Here is a 13,978-nt window from a genome sequence, read left to right as displayed (position 1 = left end):
GTATATTCATAACTTACAAAATTCCAAACGCTGAGTGTTTTGTATGTGAAGTAAAATATTCAAATCTACAGTACTCTGTTTGACTAGAAGTTTGAATGAATTCATGCAGCCCTCTAGTATGTATTGAGTTTTTAAATTAAATTTTTTGTTCTGCACATTTTCGATTGACTCAACTGGTTCTAATTGCTTTCTCTCCAATACTTCGTTATCGTGGTGCTGCAGAGGGTTTACTAATTAAATTCAATTAAATACATATATGTATGTACCATAATAAATAACAAACCAATGAACACATTAAAACCAAGACGAACCATTTTCATTTCGTGCATATTCTATATATGTATGCGAGTTTATATTTATGTACATTATGTATAAATAGTATATGTATGTATGACGTAAAGTTACATAAATATATGCTTGTCTCCCTTAGTGTATGCTGTTAATGAGACTTTGTGGTGCGTAAAATGTTGCAGTGTTGCAATTGAGGCTACTAGGTCAGTGCTGGTCATACAACGTTCATAAAAACGTTCGCATGCATTCAATTGGAACTCTTATATAACAGCACGCAATTCCATTTACACTGCATTGCTCTATTGTGGTATTCTATTGAACTCAATACATATATATTATTGTTATTGTACATAATTGAAGTTATTGATATGCCATTTATGTATGTACTTACATATATGTATAATGATGCATACAGCAAGTTGTACAATTTAAATTGACCAATGACTTAATGTTTTTTATTTCCCCTTTTTTTACAGATAACAATCATCGAACGCCAAGTATTCGATTTTCTCGGATACATGTGGGCGCCCATATTGGTCAATTTCTTTCACATAATATTCATCATATTGGGATTTTATGGAGCATATCATTTTAGAATAAAATATATAATAACCGTGAGTAAAATGGAAATGCTGAAAAATTATATTTATTTTATTAATTTATTTTTAAATGCTTTAATCGCTAGTGTACAATGAGATAGTTGCATTAATTTATATGTATATTTTATTTTCATTGTAGTATTTGGCAAATAGATAAATTTAAAATAATGGACATATATTTTTATGTGTTTAAAAAGCCGACCTTAGTTTGAGTTAACATTATTTTTTTGTTATTTAAAAAGTATTTTTTTAATTTTTGCTAATTTAAAGCTAGTTATGAATTTTTGGCTAACTAAGTAATGAACATAGCTAATAATTTTGTGGTAAAAAAAAAGGTAAATTTTTCTTTGTAATTTAAAATTTGGATATAAATTTTTGGTCACTTAAAACCTAGTCATCATTTTTTGAGCAAATCTTTTTATCTCTACACGAACAATAATTTGCGATGGTTTAAAAAATGTACATGAATTTTTGATAAATTTAATAACTGAATACAGTTTGAAACATTTTTCGTACATTAAAAATTGCACAAAAATGTGTAGCTGTTCAAAACACAGAACGTATAAAATATTATATAAATTTATATGTATATCCTTTCGCCCTCGAAAAATGGGCACACAAAACCAAACAGAATTAAATTTTTATGGACTTATTAGAAACTCTATAATTTGTTCGGTGATATCGGTAGGCACAATAAGTGCCGACATGCATTTTTTTTTTGATTATGTAAAAGTTAGAAAACCGTTGTAACATTTATAAATATGTACATAAAAGTAGTTTGTCGTTGCCTAGTTTTCACCTGTTTGATATTCATAATTTTTAATGACTATAAATATACAGTTATGTGGAAGAAGAAGGGCTTTCAAAATGTGTCAGTGTGTCACTTAACGAAAAAATATGGATTTAAAAGTTTTCTTGACATGACTTGACAGGTAAAAGTGCATTTATCAAGCGGATAAGTGCTTCAATTTATTCTCCACGCATGCTCAGTGTAATCGATTATATTTTTATTTGATTACTAAACTATTCCACAAAAAAACAGCTATTATGAATTTAATATGTTCAAACAATTTGGTTGCTTTAACTTAAAAATATAAACAAACACTTGAAATGGTAACGTTTTTCATAATTATTTGACCTAGAAGTTCGAGCTTCAGCGCACATTTTCAATGACGTAATCATCGATAATCCACATACTATTTCCACGCTTATGCCTAAATCGTTCTCACAGTGCAAGTGTATGAAATTCATTTATTATTGATTTCGTCTGCATATCAAGTGTCGTATTGTAATTTGCCGCATTGCGCGTATTTTCTAGCCAAACACGTGCCTACGCTCTATACCCCACACACACACGCATTGCTTAAATCGCCACGGCTAATAACACAATCACTTCGAGTAACCTCTTTGCGCGCTTTCCGCTGTCTACCTTCATTCATTCATTCATTCATTCATTTGATTGTTTATTGCATCGCACGTTTTGACTTAACGATCGACAGCTGTTTTGATTCCCCCCCGTTATCGTTGATATCGTTGCGTATATTCGTTACTCGTAGATGCTAACACGCATGAATAATCAATTACCAAAAGAAAAATAAACAAGAACAATATAAATCATTATTTCTATTTTAGACGGAAAATAGCGCATTGTCTACAAATATGGTAACTTATGCAAAGTGGGTAGAATGCAATGAGGTAGAACCAAACTTGCTATCGTCTATCCGTGCTAGCTAAGCGTTTTTTCCTCCCAGCTTGTTTAGGTGCCTTTTCTCAAGGTACGGAGGGTTGACTGTGTCGATAATGTTGTAGTGTGCTTGATTTGATTTTATCAACCAATGATGAATATACCGATTACCCGCTGGCCTTGTACGCGGCGAGCATGGTCTCTTCTTGTCTTTCACCCATGTGCTGCCATCAAATCACTTGCATACTTTATTCCGGTTTTTCGACTTCACTAGGGTTGCCAATATTTCCTCCGAAATTTATAGTACTTTTCAAAAAATTCTGAAAAAATATAGTACACTTGAAATATATATGATATTGTTTTTTTAAGAACAAGTAAAAATGCTTTTTATGTGTACATTTTTTTCTGTGTTATGCATTTCCTCTATAAAAAAATACATTTCTTTGAAAGTATCATAAGCTTTATCGCAATCAATAGTGATATATTCGCTTTATTTCTCTCATCTCACCATTTCAAAATCTTAATAGAAAAAACTCTTTCTGTGAATGCCAAAGTTGCAGGAATAGAGAGCATAAGCGAAATAGCTTTCAGTAAATTTGGTAAATCTTTCTAAGTATTTTTAAAAATGCTGCCATTTTTCATCTGTAGAACCCTTTGTTTTAAAGTATATTTCTTGTAATACTGATATTTCAGTATAAATGTCATCAAGGTTAAAACATTTCTTTCTTACAAATTACTAAGATATATTTATTTTTATAATTGACGACATATAGTATTTTTGCGTACTATATATAGTTTTCCAACAGTATACATATAGTACGCAGACCCAAAAAATAGTACAATACTATATATTATAGTAAGGTTGGCAACCCTAGACTTTACCCAACTTATTGTTGATTGTCGTTGCATTGGCCGACAACGCGCGAATGCTGTTGATCGTTGAACCCAGTATTATTGTGAGAATTGTGGTTGGGATTTATGCGCCATCGAGCTCGTATGTTCAGTTCCAGTCTTCTCACTTGTGCATCTGGCGAATATGGTGGCCGTAGACTTCACGACGGAGATTCGCAGATTTACCGCAGTAAAGAACGAATGCAGTTCGTGCTAGTGACCACTCACTCAACGGCGTAGGGGGTCATTGAAACTCGCTGAGGCGGCTGCAGGAGCTTAGGAAAAGTCTTGCAAAGTGTAAGACGCAAAGCGCCGCCTTGCGTTACTCAATGGTTTATACTTCTTGGTTTGTCTATTCTACCTCTGAAGGTCACCGACTCCTGCCGAATTAAAAAAGAAAAGCAAAAACAAGAAGGCTTTGTTTGGGGTTGAAAATCCTATGCAGTTGAGTCTTCAATATTTCTAGAACTACAACGAACGTAGAAAAACGGCAGCCACCACGGCACAGTGGTTCAAAATTGGCATTTTGTGTTCACAACTCATTGGAGCTTTAATTTTTTATTCAATTTAATTATTATTATTGTTATTATTATTTTTTTTTAATGAAAGCTCATAAAATTTGCAAGATCCCAATTGAGTCCGATTTTTGAATTTTTGTTTGTTTGAATTAAATTTTTTAGTGCAAAGTGCAGAAAAGTAGCAATTTTGAAGGATTTCGATTCTCCCGCTGCAGTTAGTAAATGTTAAATAATAAAAACTAGTTGAAAATAATTGTAGTATTCTCTTAAAACGGAAAAAAATAAAACTTAAAATGTTTTAAAAAAAAGATTTCCCCATAACTATATTTTTTATTTTTTTGGTTTTTATGAAAATGTGGGGTATGCCTTTTTATTAAATCATTAAATTTTATAATAAGGTGCAAGTTACAAGTGCAAAACTGCATACCCAATATTTTACTAGAAACTCAATTATTATTTTTTTTAAATTTTTGGTGAAATTTTTATATAACCTTTTAAATTTTTCTTGTGATTCTTTTCGTTTTGGGGGAACCCTACAATTGTTTTAAATTAGTTCTTATTATGCAACATTTATTAACTGGAATAGGAGAATAGATTTTCTTCAAAATTGCGAATTTTTCTGCGCTTAGTGCAAAATAATACAAACAAACACAAAATCAAAAATCAAATACAAATGCCAATTTTGAACCAGTGTGCAAAGCCTGAATGCATTTCACGCTAGCTGCTCTGTTTGACAGATTTTTAAACTCCCCACTTTCTGTTTCACCTTTACACATTAATAAATGTTTACCACGCTATCATCGTTTGCGTTGTTAAACAAAGATATCAAAGTTGTATATAAATAGTATTTATGTAGATAAGCATAAATATGTAGCCGAGTGAAGATATCACAAAAGCAAACACACATTTCAAACAACTTCCGTCATCAAGGGGCGATAACTAACTGATAACAAAAACAATTGTTTATATTGTATTCGAGTGTTCCTAAATGTGTGTATATGTCGAAATGTGTATGTGTATATGTAAATAGGCATATATGTTTATGTCTCACTTATCCTAAAAAAAAATAAAAATAAAAAATTATAAGAGTTTTTATTTTTTGAATTTTGCATTGTGTCGCTATTCCAGAGGACCATCGATAATTAAATTTGCATACATACGTACATACTTCATATGATTTTACATATTAAAACTAAATAAATAAATTTTATGAAATATTTGCAAGAGGCAACTGAAGTGCCCACTGATAAATGAAAGCAACTAAACTAAAAAATACTGATTGTGTAGCTGTCGAACAAAAAAACAACAAAGTTATAATATTGCACTGCACGGGTTTATCAATTTTTCTTATCATATGCGTATTTATTTTTAAATTTTTATGTAGATATGAATAAGAGCGCATTAGTAGCACTAAAGGCAACCATAACAAGCAACCGCTTGATAAATAATAACAAAGAGAGTTTATATGTGAGCCCTGCTTCAACTCTGATAAACGCGCCTTTTGCTTTTTCGATTAGCCTCGTTCAAACAATGCAAATAAATAAAAAAATAGACTGTGCATATCTACACAAAATAAGATCACTTTGGCTTTACGAGTATATCTATATACGTAAATTAAAGTGCGCCTAAAAAGAGGATGCAGGAAATTAAATCACAGCTGGTCACATCATACATTTTATAAATGGTTTGCATAAGATAGAGGCTCCCTGTTACCAACACGGAACTAGTAGAATTAGGCAAAAAAAATTAGATGTATTCTAAACCACAGTTCTCTTAGTACAAGAGAATATTTTACCGAAAGTACCGAACATTGATTTTCCGAATTTTTAGTAGGGACCTAGAACAAAAAGTATGATCGAAACTTAATTTCGTTTTCGCAGTTTTGTTCCCAAGAACGCTTAAAAGCTAAAACTAAAATGAGAACAAAACCTTCGGGAGTGTTTTCACTAGAACGAAAGAGAGAACAAAACTGCCGAGAATGTTCTCACAAAACCCTGTGAAACGTTCCCAAAGAGAACAAAGTTCGAACAATACCTGCGGGAACATTTCGAAGAGAACAAACTGGGCATAAAAGTATCCGGAACGTACTGAACGGAAAGAACAAAATTAGAAAAAAATCCAAAGAACTTTCTCTCTAAGAATAATTTTAGAATTAAAGTGTCAGGTACTTTCTGACAGAGAAAGATACGAGAACAAATCTTCTCTGAACCATTTGCGAAAAACTGAAGCGAGAACAAGCATTTTGTCATAGCGTTGCTTTAGTTTGAGATGTTTGAGTATTAAAATCAATCAAACCAGAGCAGAAAGACAATCATGCAAATTAATTAAACGAAGGACTTAAGACAAGGCCTTTTGCTGCACAAAAAATGATAAACGATATGGAAGTTGATATGAACCAGCTTTCCGTTGTCTTAAAATTAACAATCACGGTTCTCAATGAAACGATTTTTCGTCCCTGATTTTTAGTACCAGTATTTTTCATAAGGAAAAATTGATACATTCCGAGACCACTTCTATAGTATTTCATATGTCTTAATTTATTTAATAATTTATTTATGGCAAGATGTTGTCAACTTTAAAAGAAATGCTTATTGAAAGTGCTGGCCGTCGCAGCAAACTTTTTTGTTAACTTAACTTTCAAACAAGTAAGCTTCCCATTGTTTAAATAAGGTTCTTTTATTAAAAGTATAATAAGTACTCATATTAAACCAGTATAGTCCAGGGTTTTACTCGCGAACTATGTATCCTCAGTAGTGGATAACAGAGTATTTTTCTTAAACCGTAAAATATAATAATGCCATTAAAACTTAAAATGTACCTTACTATTATTTTAGCTACATACGAGAAAGGCGCTATGAAGGAAATATTTATAATAAAAATAATAAATTGGTGCTTACACGGCGATTGTATTTTTATGAGGAGGTGTTTTTCTTGGCAGAAATACACTCTTGCCACGCCTGTCGAGAGGCGATCGCTATTAGAAAAAACCCTTTTTTTATTTTTTTGATGTTGCGTTGAACTGGGCTTGAACCCTTCGGAATGCTAGCGCCACTACACCACAGCGGCGGAAATTTTTGTAGTTCGTTTAAAATTGGGAAACGTAACCATCAACTCAGAGATGCAGGTGCCATCGCACAGTGCTCAATAAATGGAATTTAATCTTTATAATTCATTGGAGCCTTAATTTCTCAACCAATTTGATTAATTTTGTTTTTTTTTTTTTATAGAAAGCTAATAAAATTTACAAGAGACTAGTTGGGCCCAACTTTTGATTTTGTATTTGCTTATAATCAATTTTTTAGAGGAAAGTGCAGTCACTTTATTATACTAAAATTTAGTGATCTATAAAACTGCATACTCAAAATTTTTATAAAAGCCAAAAAAAAAAACTTTGGTGAAACATTTTTAAACATTTCAAATTATTACTCGATATATATTTTTTTCGTTTTGGGAGAACCCTACAATTGGTTTTAACTAGTTTTTATTATGAAACTTTGATCAGCTGAAACGGGAGAATCGATTTTCTTCAAAATTGGCAGTTTTCTGCATTTTGCACTAAAAAATTTAATATAAACAAATAAAAATTTGAAAATTGAGCTCAACTAGTCTTTTGCACATTTTATTAGATTTCATTTAAAAAAAAAAAATTAACCAAATTGATTGAGAAATGAAGGCTCCAGTGAATTATGAACATTAGATTCCTTTTATTGACCGCTGTGCATCGTTGTTCCGTCTATTTTCTGTGTAAATTATACAATTAAATTTTATACTTTATTAGTTTCGTAATAATCTGATATCTGGCTTAATGAGTTAACATTTTGAAACTTCTGAAATTAATTGTTAAAGAGAAATTACTTAAAGATTGATCAAAAATGAGTTAAAATGCCCCACCCATCCCGTTGGAGTGCCCCATATATACTTAGTTTGCGCGTTATAATAATATCATTCGCTTCCCCTGCTATATTACATATCAGCGCACATCTGTCACGGCTGTGTAGATATGAATATGTGTAATAGCATCTGCCCTTAATTATTATAAGAACTGTACTTGCGGTGTTTCCCATTTTATGGCGCCTCCTCTGCTTTTCGTTTTCCCCCCTTCTTATTTTTGTTAGTTTTTTACTCTTATCTTATCAATATCGGTCTCAACGTATAGAATGTATGTATGTACAAAAGTAAATATGATTTTCGACATTATGCATTATGCCAAACAAAACGATTACGGTACGCTTTTTCTCAAACACAAAATTAATAAAAAAGAGCAATAAAACTTATCGCTAAGTATGCTTTTTTGCTGATAAAATGATTTATGTAGGTATTCCCCCGCCCTTATAGAGATTACGCATACGCCATGGTGTCGATTGGCAAACAAAGATTTACTGCATTGCAGTTCAACTATTGGTGCTTAGCGATAAGAAGTGGCATAAGTTGTTTGGTTTTATGCACACAATTTTTTTATTGCTTTATTATGAACTCCGTATTGACACATTTTGAATGAGATTGCGGCAAAAAGTAGAACAGGAATGTACAAAGTGGAAAAATAAAACTTGTTTAATTTACATATTTATTTAATATATACATATTTATATATATACTGATTAAACAAAATTGATATATGTAGGTACAATACAAATTATTTTTTAATAGTTAATAAATAAAATTTCAACTTTGTTTCAAATTTTTTTCCCTCTTTCAGTATTTAGTATGGAGCTTCATTTGGATTGGTTGGAATGCGTTTCTGATATGCTTTTACCTGAATGTAGGCATATTGGATCGGGTATGTGAATATTTTATAAGATTTTTTGTTTATATTATTAAATGATTTATTAGAAAAAAATATTTAAACCGTCAACATCAATGCAAAACGCCCTATTTCAAAAATGTGAAAATTTGCAGAAGTAAACATTTATATATGAAATGATTACGGGTCTGCTAAAGAGAGAAAATTTGGCTTTGGACTTTCGTAATTAAAAGCAGCCAAACAAATTTTTAAAAACACATATTTCCAAAAATAAGACTTTCCTTTCATATTGATGATTGACGATATTCATATTGAAAAAATCTCATCGAATTTGCCTTTACATACTTTTTCCTGACCATATGTACTTACCTACATATCTACATATGTAAAATTTTTCTTACACATTCCATTTATTTTTGTTTCACACTTCTCTGCCCACAGGACAGCGATCTGCTCAATATGGGCACCGGTAGCGTCTCCTGGTTCGAGGTGAACGGTTATGGTTGCAAGCCAACATATCCAGTGAATATCACCTCTGACGATCCATTTCGTCCCATACGTCCGGAACGTGTGGATGATTGCTTATTAGATTATACTATAGTCGAAGTAGTACAATCGGGTGTGCAATGTGCTTTAGCGGTAAGTCCAACAAAAAAAGGAAAGTAAAGTAAAAAAGTAAATAAGAGGTTTTCAGTACAAAAAAAAAATCATTTAAATTTGATCTAAAAGCAAAAAACCTATTTTCGCTCCTACAAGTTTTATGTACATATGTATGTATATCAAAAATAATTACATATCTTAAATAAAAAAAAAATATCAAATAACGCTTCTCATATTTGTTTCTCTTTTTCTTTCAGTTACTTGGTATTTTAGGCGCCATATTAATAAGTTACATATTCCTCGATGAAGATGACAGATGTAAGTTGATCGACTTTAAATCTAATTTTTATTCTAAAAATATAAAGTAGATATTATTTTAATAGAAAAGGGTGTGCTTTGGTGCAGATTTCGACTAAAATCATAAAAGCGTTGAGCTTTATGCAATCAAAAAATGCATACATATTAATGATGTTAAAATAAATGCTATGGAAAAGACAGAAGTTATAAAAATCTAAAAAGATTTCGATAACAAAGCAAAAGATATAAAAACGTATGTGTACATATTTTGTGCGCAAAAAAATCCGATAACAGTTAGCATTGCGAGTAGGTTTAAACATCGATAACGATATCAATTACTATTTCGATCATTTACTATATCGACAACATATCGATGAATATGGTATTACCGATAACAGTTACCATGTATTTTGTTAATGTTATCGATACCTTTAAATTTTTTTATATACTAAAAAAAATTTTGAAACCTAGAAATCGATAACAATAATAATATCGATAATAATAATTATAGAAACAAGAATATCCATATCGATAGCGATAAAATTCAAAAATGAGAGAAATATTTAGTTTATAGATAACGGCAAAATATCGATAACAATTTCGCTAACGATAACGCTAAGATATCGATAAAGTAAGCATTAATGATAACGATATCGATTCCTCCACTGCTAGTAAAATATTCAACCAAAATAATTATCAGAAAATTGTTAAAAAAAATTTATGTTTTACCGCTTCAATTTTTAAACTTTTTCATGGGTATTTCTGCTTAACAACATAGAAAATATGCAAAATTAAGGCAAAAGTTAACAAAAGCGCAATGTCGACTGCACATCTCTTTAAAAGAAATTCTATTATATTAATGTCACATTTGCCATCCGCATTCAAAAATAAAAATATTAAAGTGCTTTAAAATCTCCTGCTCAATGCCACTGTCAAAGCAAACATAATAACCCCGAAGAGATGTGTGTATCAACTAACATCATTATTGACATCACTCACCTTCATATTGACATTAGTGTCAAACCAGAAAGTTTTCACTTTTACAACCCTTCCAGCTGCTGCTGCATACGTCAAATAGTTACACGTAGTTTGCATAGAGTCATTCGTTGATTTTTTATATGCATTAACTTTTTCATTGCCACTGACATTGCAGCACACAAACATTTTTTTTATTTTGCTGCTGTGTGGGCAAATAGAGGATGGATAGAAAAAAGTTGGCTAAATGCATCTCCAGCACACAAAAAAGAAAGAACAAGTTTGATATCAGTTACTCACACTGTTGACTGCTGCATATTTGCTGAGCTATGCGCTTTGCGACACGCATTTTCTACTTTTTGTGACAGACAAAGCAGCTGCTTAGCAAATTAATTCAAATGCAGGCGGCTAACTATGACTACTATGTATGTATGTATGTATGTATGAAGAATATATGAAAAGCATGCTTTGCTTAGTGTTGTTTGTGCGCCTTCTGCTGTTCTTGTTGTTTATGCGGATTTTCAAGTGAAATGCACAAAAATATGCTCATCAGAGGTAGCAGTCAACATCCAGCCAATATGCAGTAGTCAGTCTCTAGCAGCCGTAGGGCCATCGCACCCAACTAGAAATGTCAAGTGTGAATGGGGCAAACATGTATTTATGTACGTACACATATACATATGTATGTATGTGTGCAATTTATACCCCAAAGATTGAGTTGACTTGCGTAGGCACTACTTGACGGCCCGCCCAAAGTCCTCCAGCTGTGCGTCTCGGCACTTATCCTCGCGCTTGTCACATAGACTGAGGCAAATGATGTGCGCGCGGCTTATAAAAGGTAAATGCCATAATTTAACTTAATACTTTTTGATGTAGCAGATTATAAATCTGTCAGAAAAAAAAACTGTAGATTTTTTGTACCAATGGGAGATATAGTAATTTAATAGCTAATGTACGAATGGCTGAAACAAGCGTATTATTAACTCAATGAGCAATCCCGATTTGTACTTAGGCAGCTAAAACTGCTAAACTCATTTAGTCTATTTTGCCAAAAACTATAAATTCTTATGTCACACTCGTTTCGCGCTGCACATGACAGTTGGCAGAGTCATTGGTCGTCATCCATACATATGTATGTATGTATGTACATAGATTGTAGGTCGTACGGTGCGTATGAGTGACATAGATTTGCAGCTCACAAAAGGATGCTAATGGTATCTGTGCCGACTTAGTATATAGTAGCTTGGATTGTAAATATTAGCGCACAGCAACGCGGTCACATGTATGTATAGGTACGTGTAAATGCATACAGTTGTAGTATTCGGAATTTCTGGTTTTGAAGCACTTTTATAAACTAGTGACTAACTAGTCGTAAATGCATGCGAAAGCATTCGGCTGAAGCCTGTGACTAAATAAGCAATAAGGCCAACCGAAAGCTGTTGAATGTATTGGCGTTTTGAATGCGCTGGCCCTAAAAATACTAGTTCGTAACTAGTTCGGAACTACTCATTTGCTTACTAATATGCTGCGAAAATTGCCATAAACACATTCTTACCAGAGCTCGAAGATAACTAATAACCAATAAAAATGCTCGCATAATAGCTCTTATCGAAGGAGCAATAAAGTAGCAGTCGGAGATTAACCGAAACTTTTTTAACAATGTTTTATTGGTTGCTCTCAGAGGGAAACCTTTACCGAAGCGAAATAAAAATTTTTCTCAGTCAAGGTGAAAAATAAATGAAAAATAAAAATTCTCCTCAGTCAAGGAGGAATATTAATGAGAGATAAAATTAAATCCCCTCCGGTTGTAGTTATACGTACATTTCCCATGTAACAACTTAACTTGTAATTGACTCTTGATCTATTATTTCATGCAGGTTGGGCAGTTCACTGCCCGGATCAAGATTTCCCCTATCTGGGTAGCCGAATAAATAATAGCTCTTACCGGCGTACCCGGATAAAAGTAACCCGCTACCCGCCGAATAAATATTACCCTCTAAACGGATATCGGGTTAAAGATAACCCGCTACTCAGATACCCGGATATGCATACACATATTAACCTCTACCCGGTTGCGCGGAAAAGAACAACGCACTACCCAAGTGCACAGATAAAATCTACACCTACCCGTGTACTCGGATAAAGAAAACCCTTATTCGGGGAATCTGGCACATATAATCTGGTATCAGGTATCTGTATGACGATAACCGCCTACCCGGGTACTCGGTAAAAACTAATCCTACATACAGGTACCCGTGTAACGATAACCCACTACCCGGTCCCCGACAAATATAACCCTCTATCCAAGTACCCGGTTAAAGATAACTATCTATCCGTATGCTTGAACAAAAATAAACCGCTATCCAAGTACCCGAATAAAGATAACCATCTATTCGGGTACCTGGATAAAGATAACCACCTACCCGGGTACTCGGATAAAGATAACCCCATATCAGGGTACCCGTATAAAGATAACCCACAACCCGAGTCCACGGCCAACTAAAACCGACTATCCGGGTAGCCGGATAAAGATAACAGCCAACCCGGCTAAAAATAACCCACTACTCGATCAATATTAATCTTCTCACTTAATCACCGAAAACCAGCAACTATTACAGAGAAGTCTCCTAGATAAATCTCAGCTAGCTTACTAGTTCCAGCGATGTACCAATTGGAAGAATTTCCTGTGTGCGAAGTGACTAGGATAAAAATCGCACACAAGCTCCCTGCTACTGCGCCTCAACCATCTCGTCTTCGTATGCCAATATGCAATAAAAAGCTATTTGCCAGCTTTTGTGCGCCTGTTACGAACATTACAGCCAAAGGTACAGTTACAGGAAATATACACACCCTAAGCGAGCAGACAGACTCAATGACAACAATGGGCATACAAAAAGTTACATGTGTATGCGAACTGGTACGCTGAGCCCTCCGAACATAAAGTTGTGTGTTGAATATTCATCGCTTGAGCTGCTCAACTGCCTTTTATTTAGCCTATTTTATTTCTTGGTTTTTTTTTTTTTTTTTTTTTTGTAGGCCAACAAAAGGGCGGAAGTTAAATCGCAATTTTCCAACGAACGCATGCAAAGAAAGTGAAAATCATTTAAAAGGAAAAAAATGTCAAAGATAGGCGACAGCCAACTATGAAGTGCAGTGAAATGTGCCGCAGTAAAGTTAAAAAAGTGCAAAGAAAAGTAAAGAGCGAATTCAAAGGAGAAAGGCAAAAAAGCACACAGCGAAAGTTTACTAAGAAGAAATTTGCCAAAGAAATATTCGAAAAAATTTACGAGGACAAGTGAGGAGTAGAGCATAAAAAAAGTAGCGAAAAAATGTGCGCAAGCAAGCGTGCAACCCCGTGATGCGCCTGCTTTATATTCACTAC

General features: G+C 33.1%; 1 protein-coding gene across 3 annotated transcripts in view; it reads left to right on the top strand.

Annotated features, from left to right (window-relative positions):
• The window catches only part of LOC118743298 (sodium/potassium-transporting ATPase subunit beta-1-interacting protein), a 135,511-nt gene that overhangs the window by 101,118 nt on the left and 20,415 nt on the right, over nucleotides 1–13,978 (top strand). For all 3 annotated transcript variants that reach the window (XR_004993449.1, XM_036475883.1, XM_036475882.1), the window contains exons 2-5: nucleotides 768–905; nucleotides 8,680–8,760; nucleotides 9,166–9,363; nucleotides 9,582–9,642. Coding sequence is in view for 2 of the 3 variants with exons in the window: in XM_036475883.1 (XP_036331776.1) it covers nucleotides 768–905; nucleotides 8,680–8,760; nucleotides 9,166–9,363; nucleotides 9,582–9,642 (478 nt within the window). In the remaining variant the exon portion in view is untranslated. The remainder of the gene's footprint in view (nucleotides 1–767; nucleotides 906–8,679; nucleotides 8,761–9,165; nucleotides 9,364–9,581; nucleotides 9,643–13,978) is intronic.

The sequence above is a fragment of the Rhagoletis pomonella genome, unplaced genomic scaffold, assembly GCF_013731165.1.
Source record: "Rhagoletis pomonella isolate Grant_MI unplaced genomic scaffold, Rhpom_1.0 Rhpom_scaffold_00007, whole genome shotgun sequence".
NCBI classification, from domain to species: domain Eukaryota; kingdom Metazoa; phylum Arthropoda; class Insecta; order Diptera; family Tephritidae; genus Rhagoletis; species Rhagoletis pomonella.
Note: the sequence above shows the minus strand (reverse complement) of the source record. Positions and strands in the feature narration are given on the sequence as shown.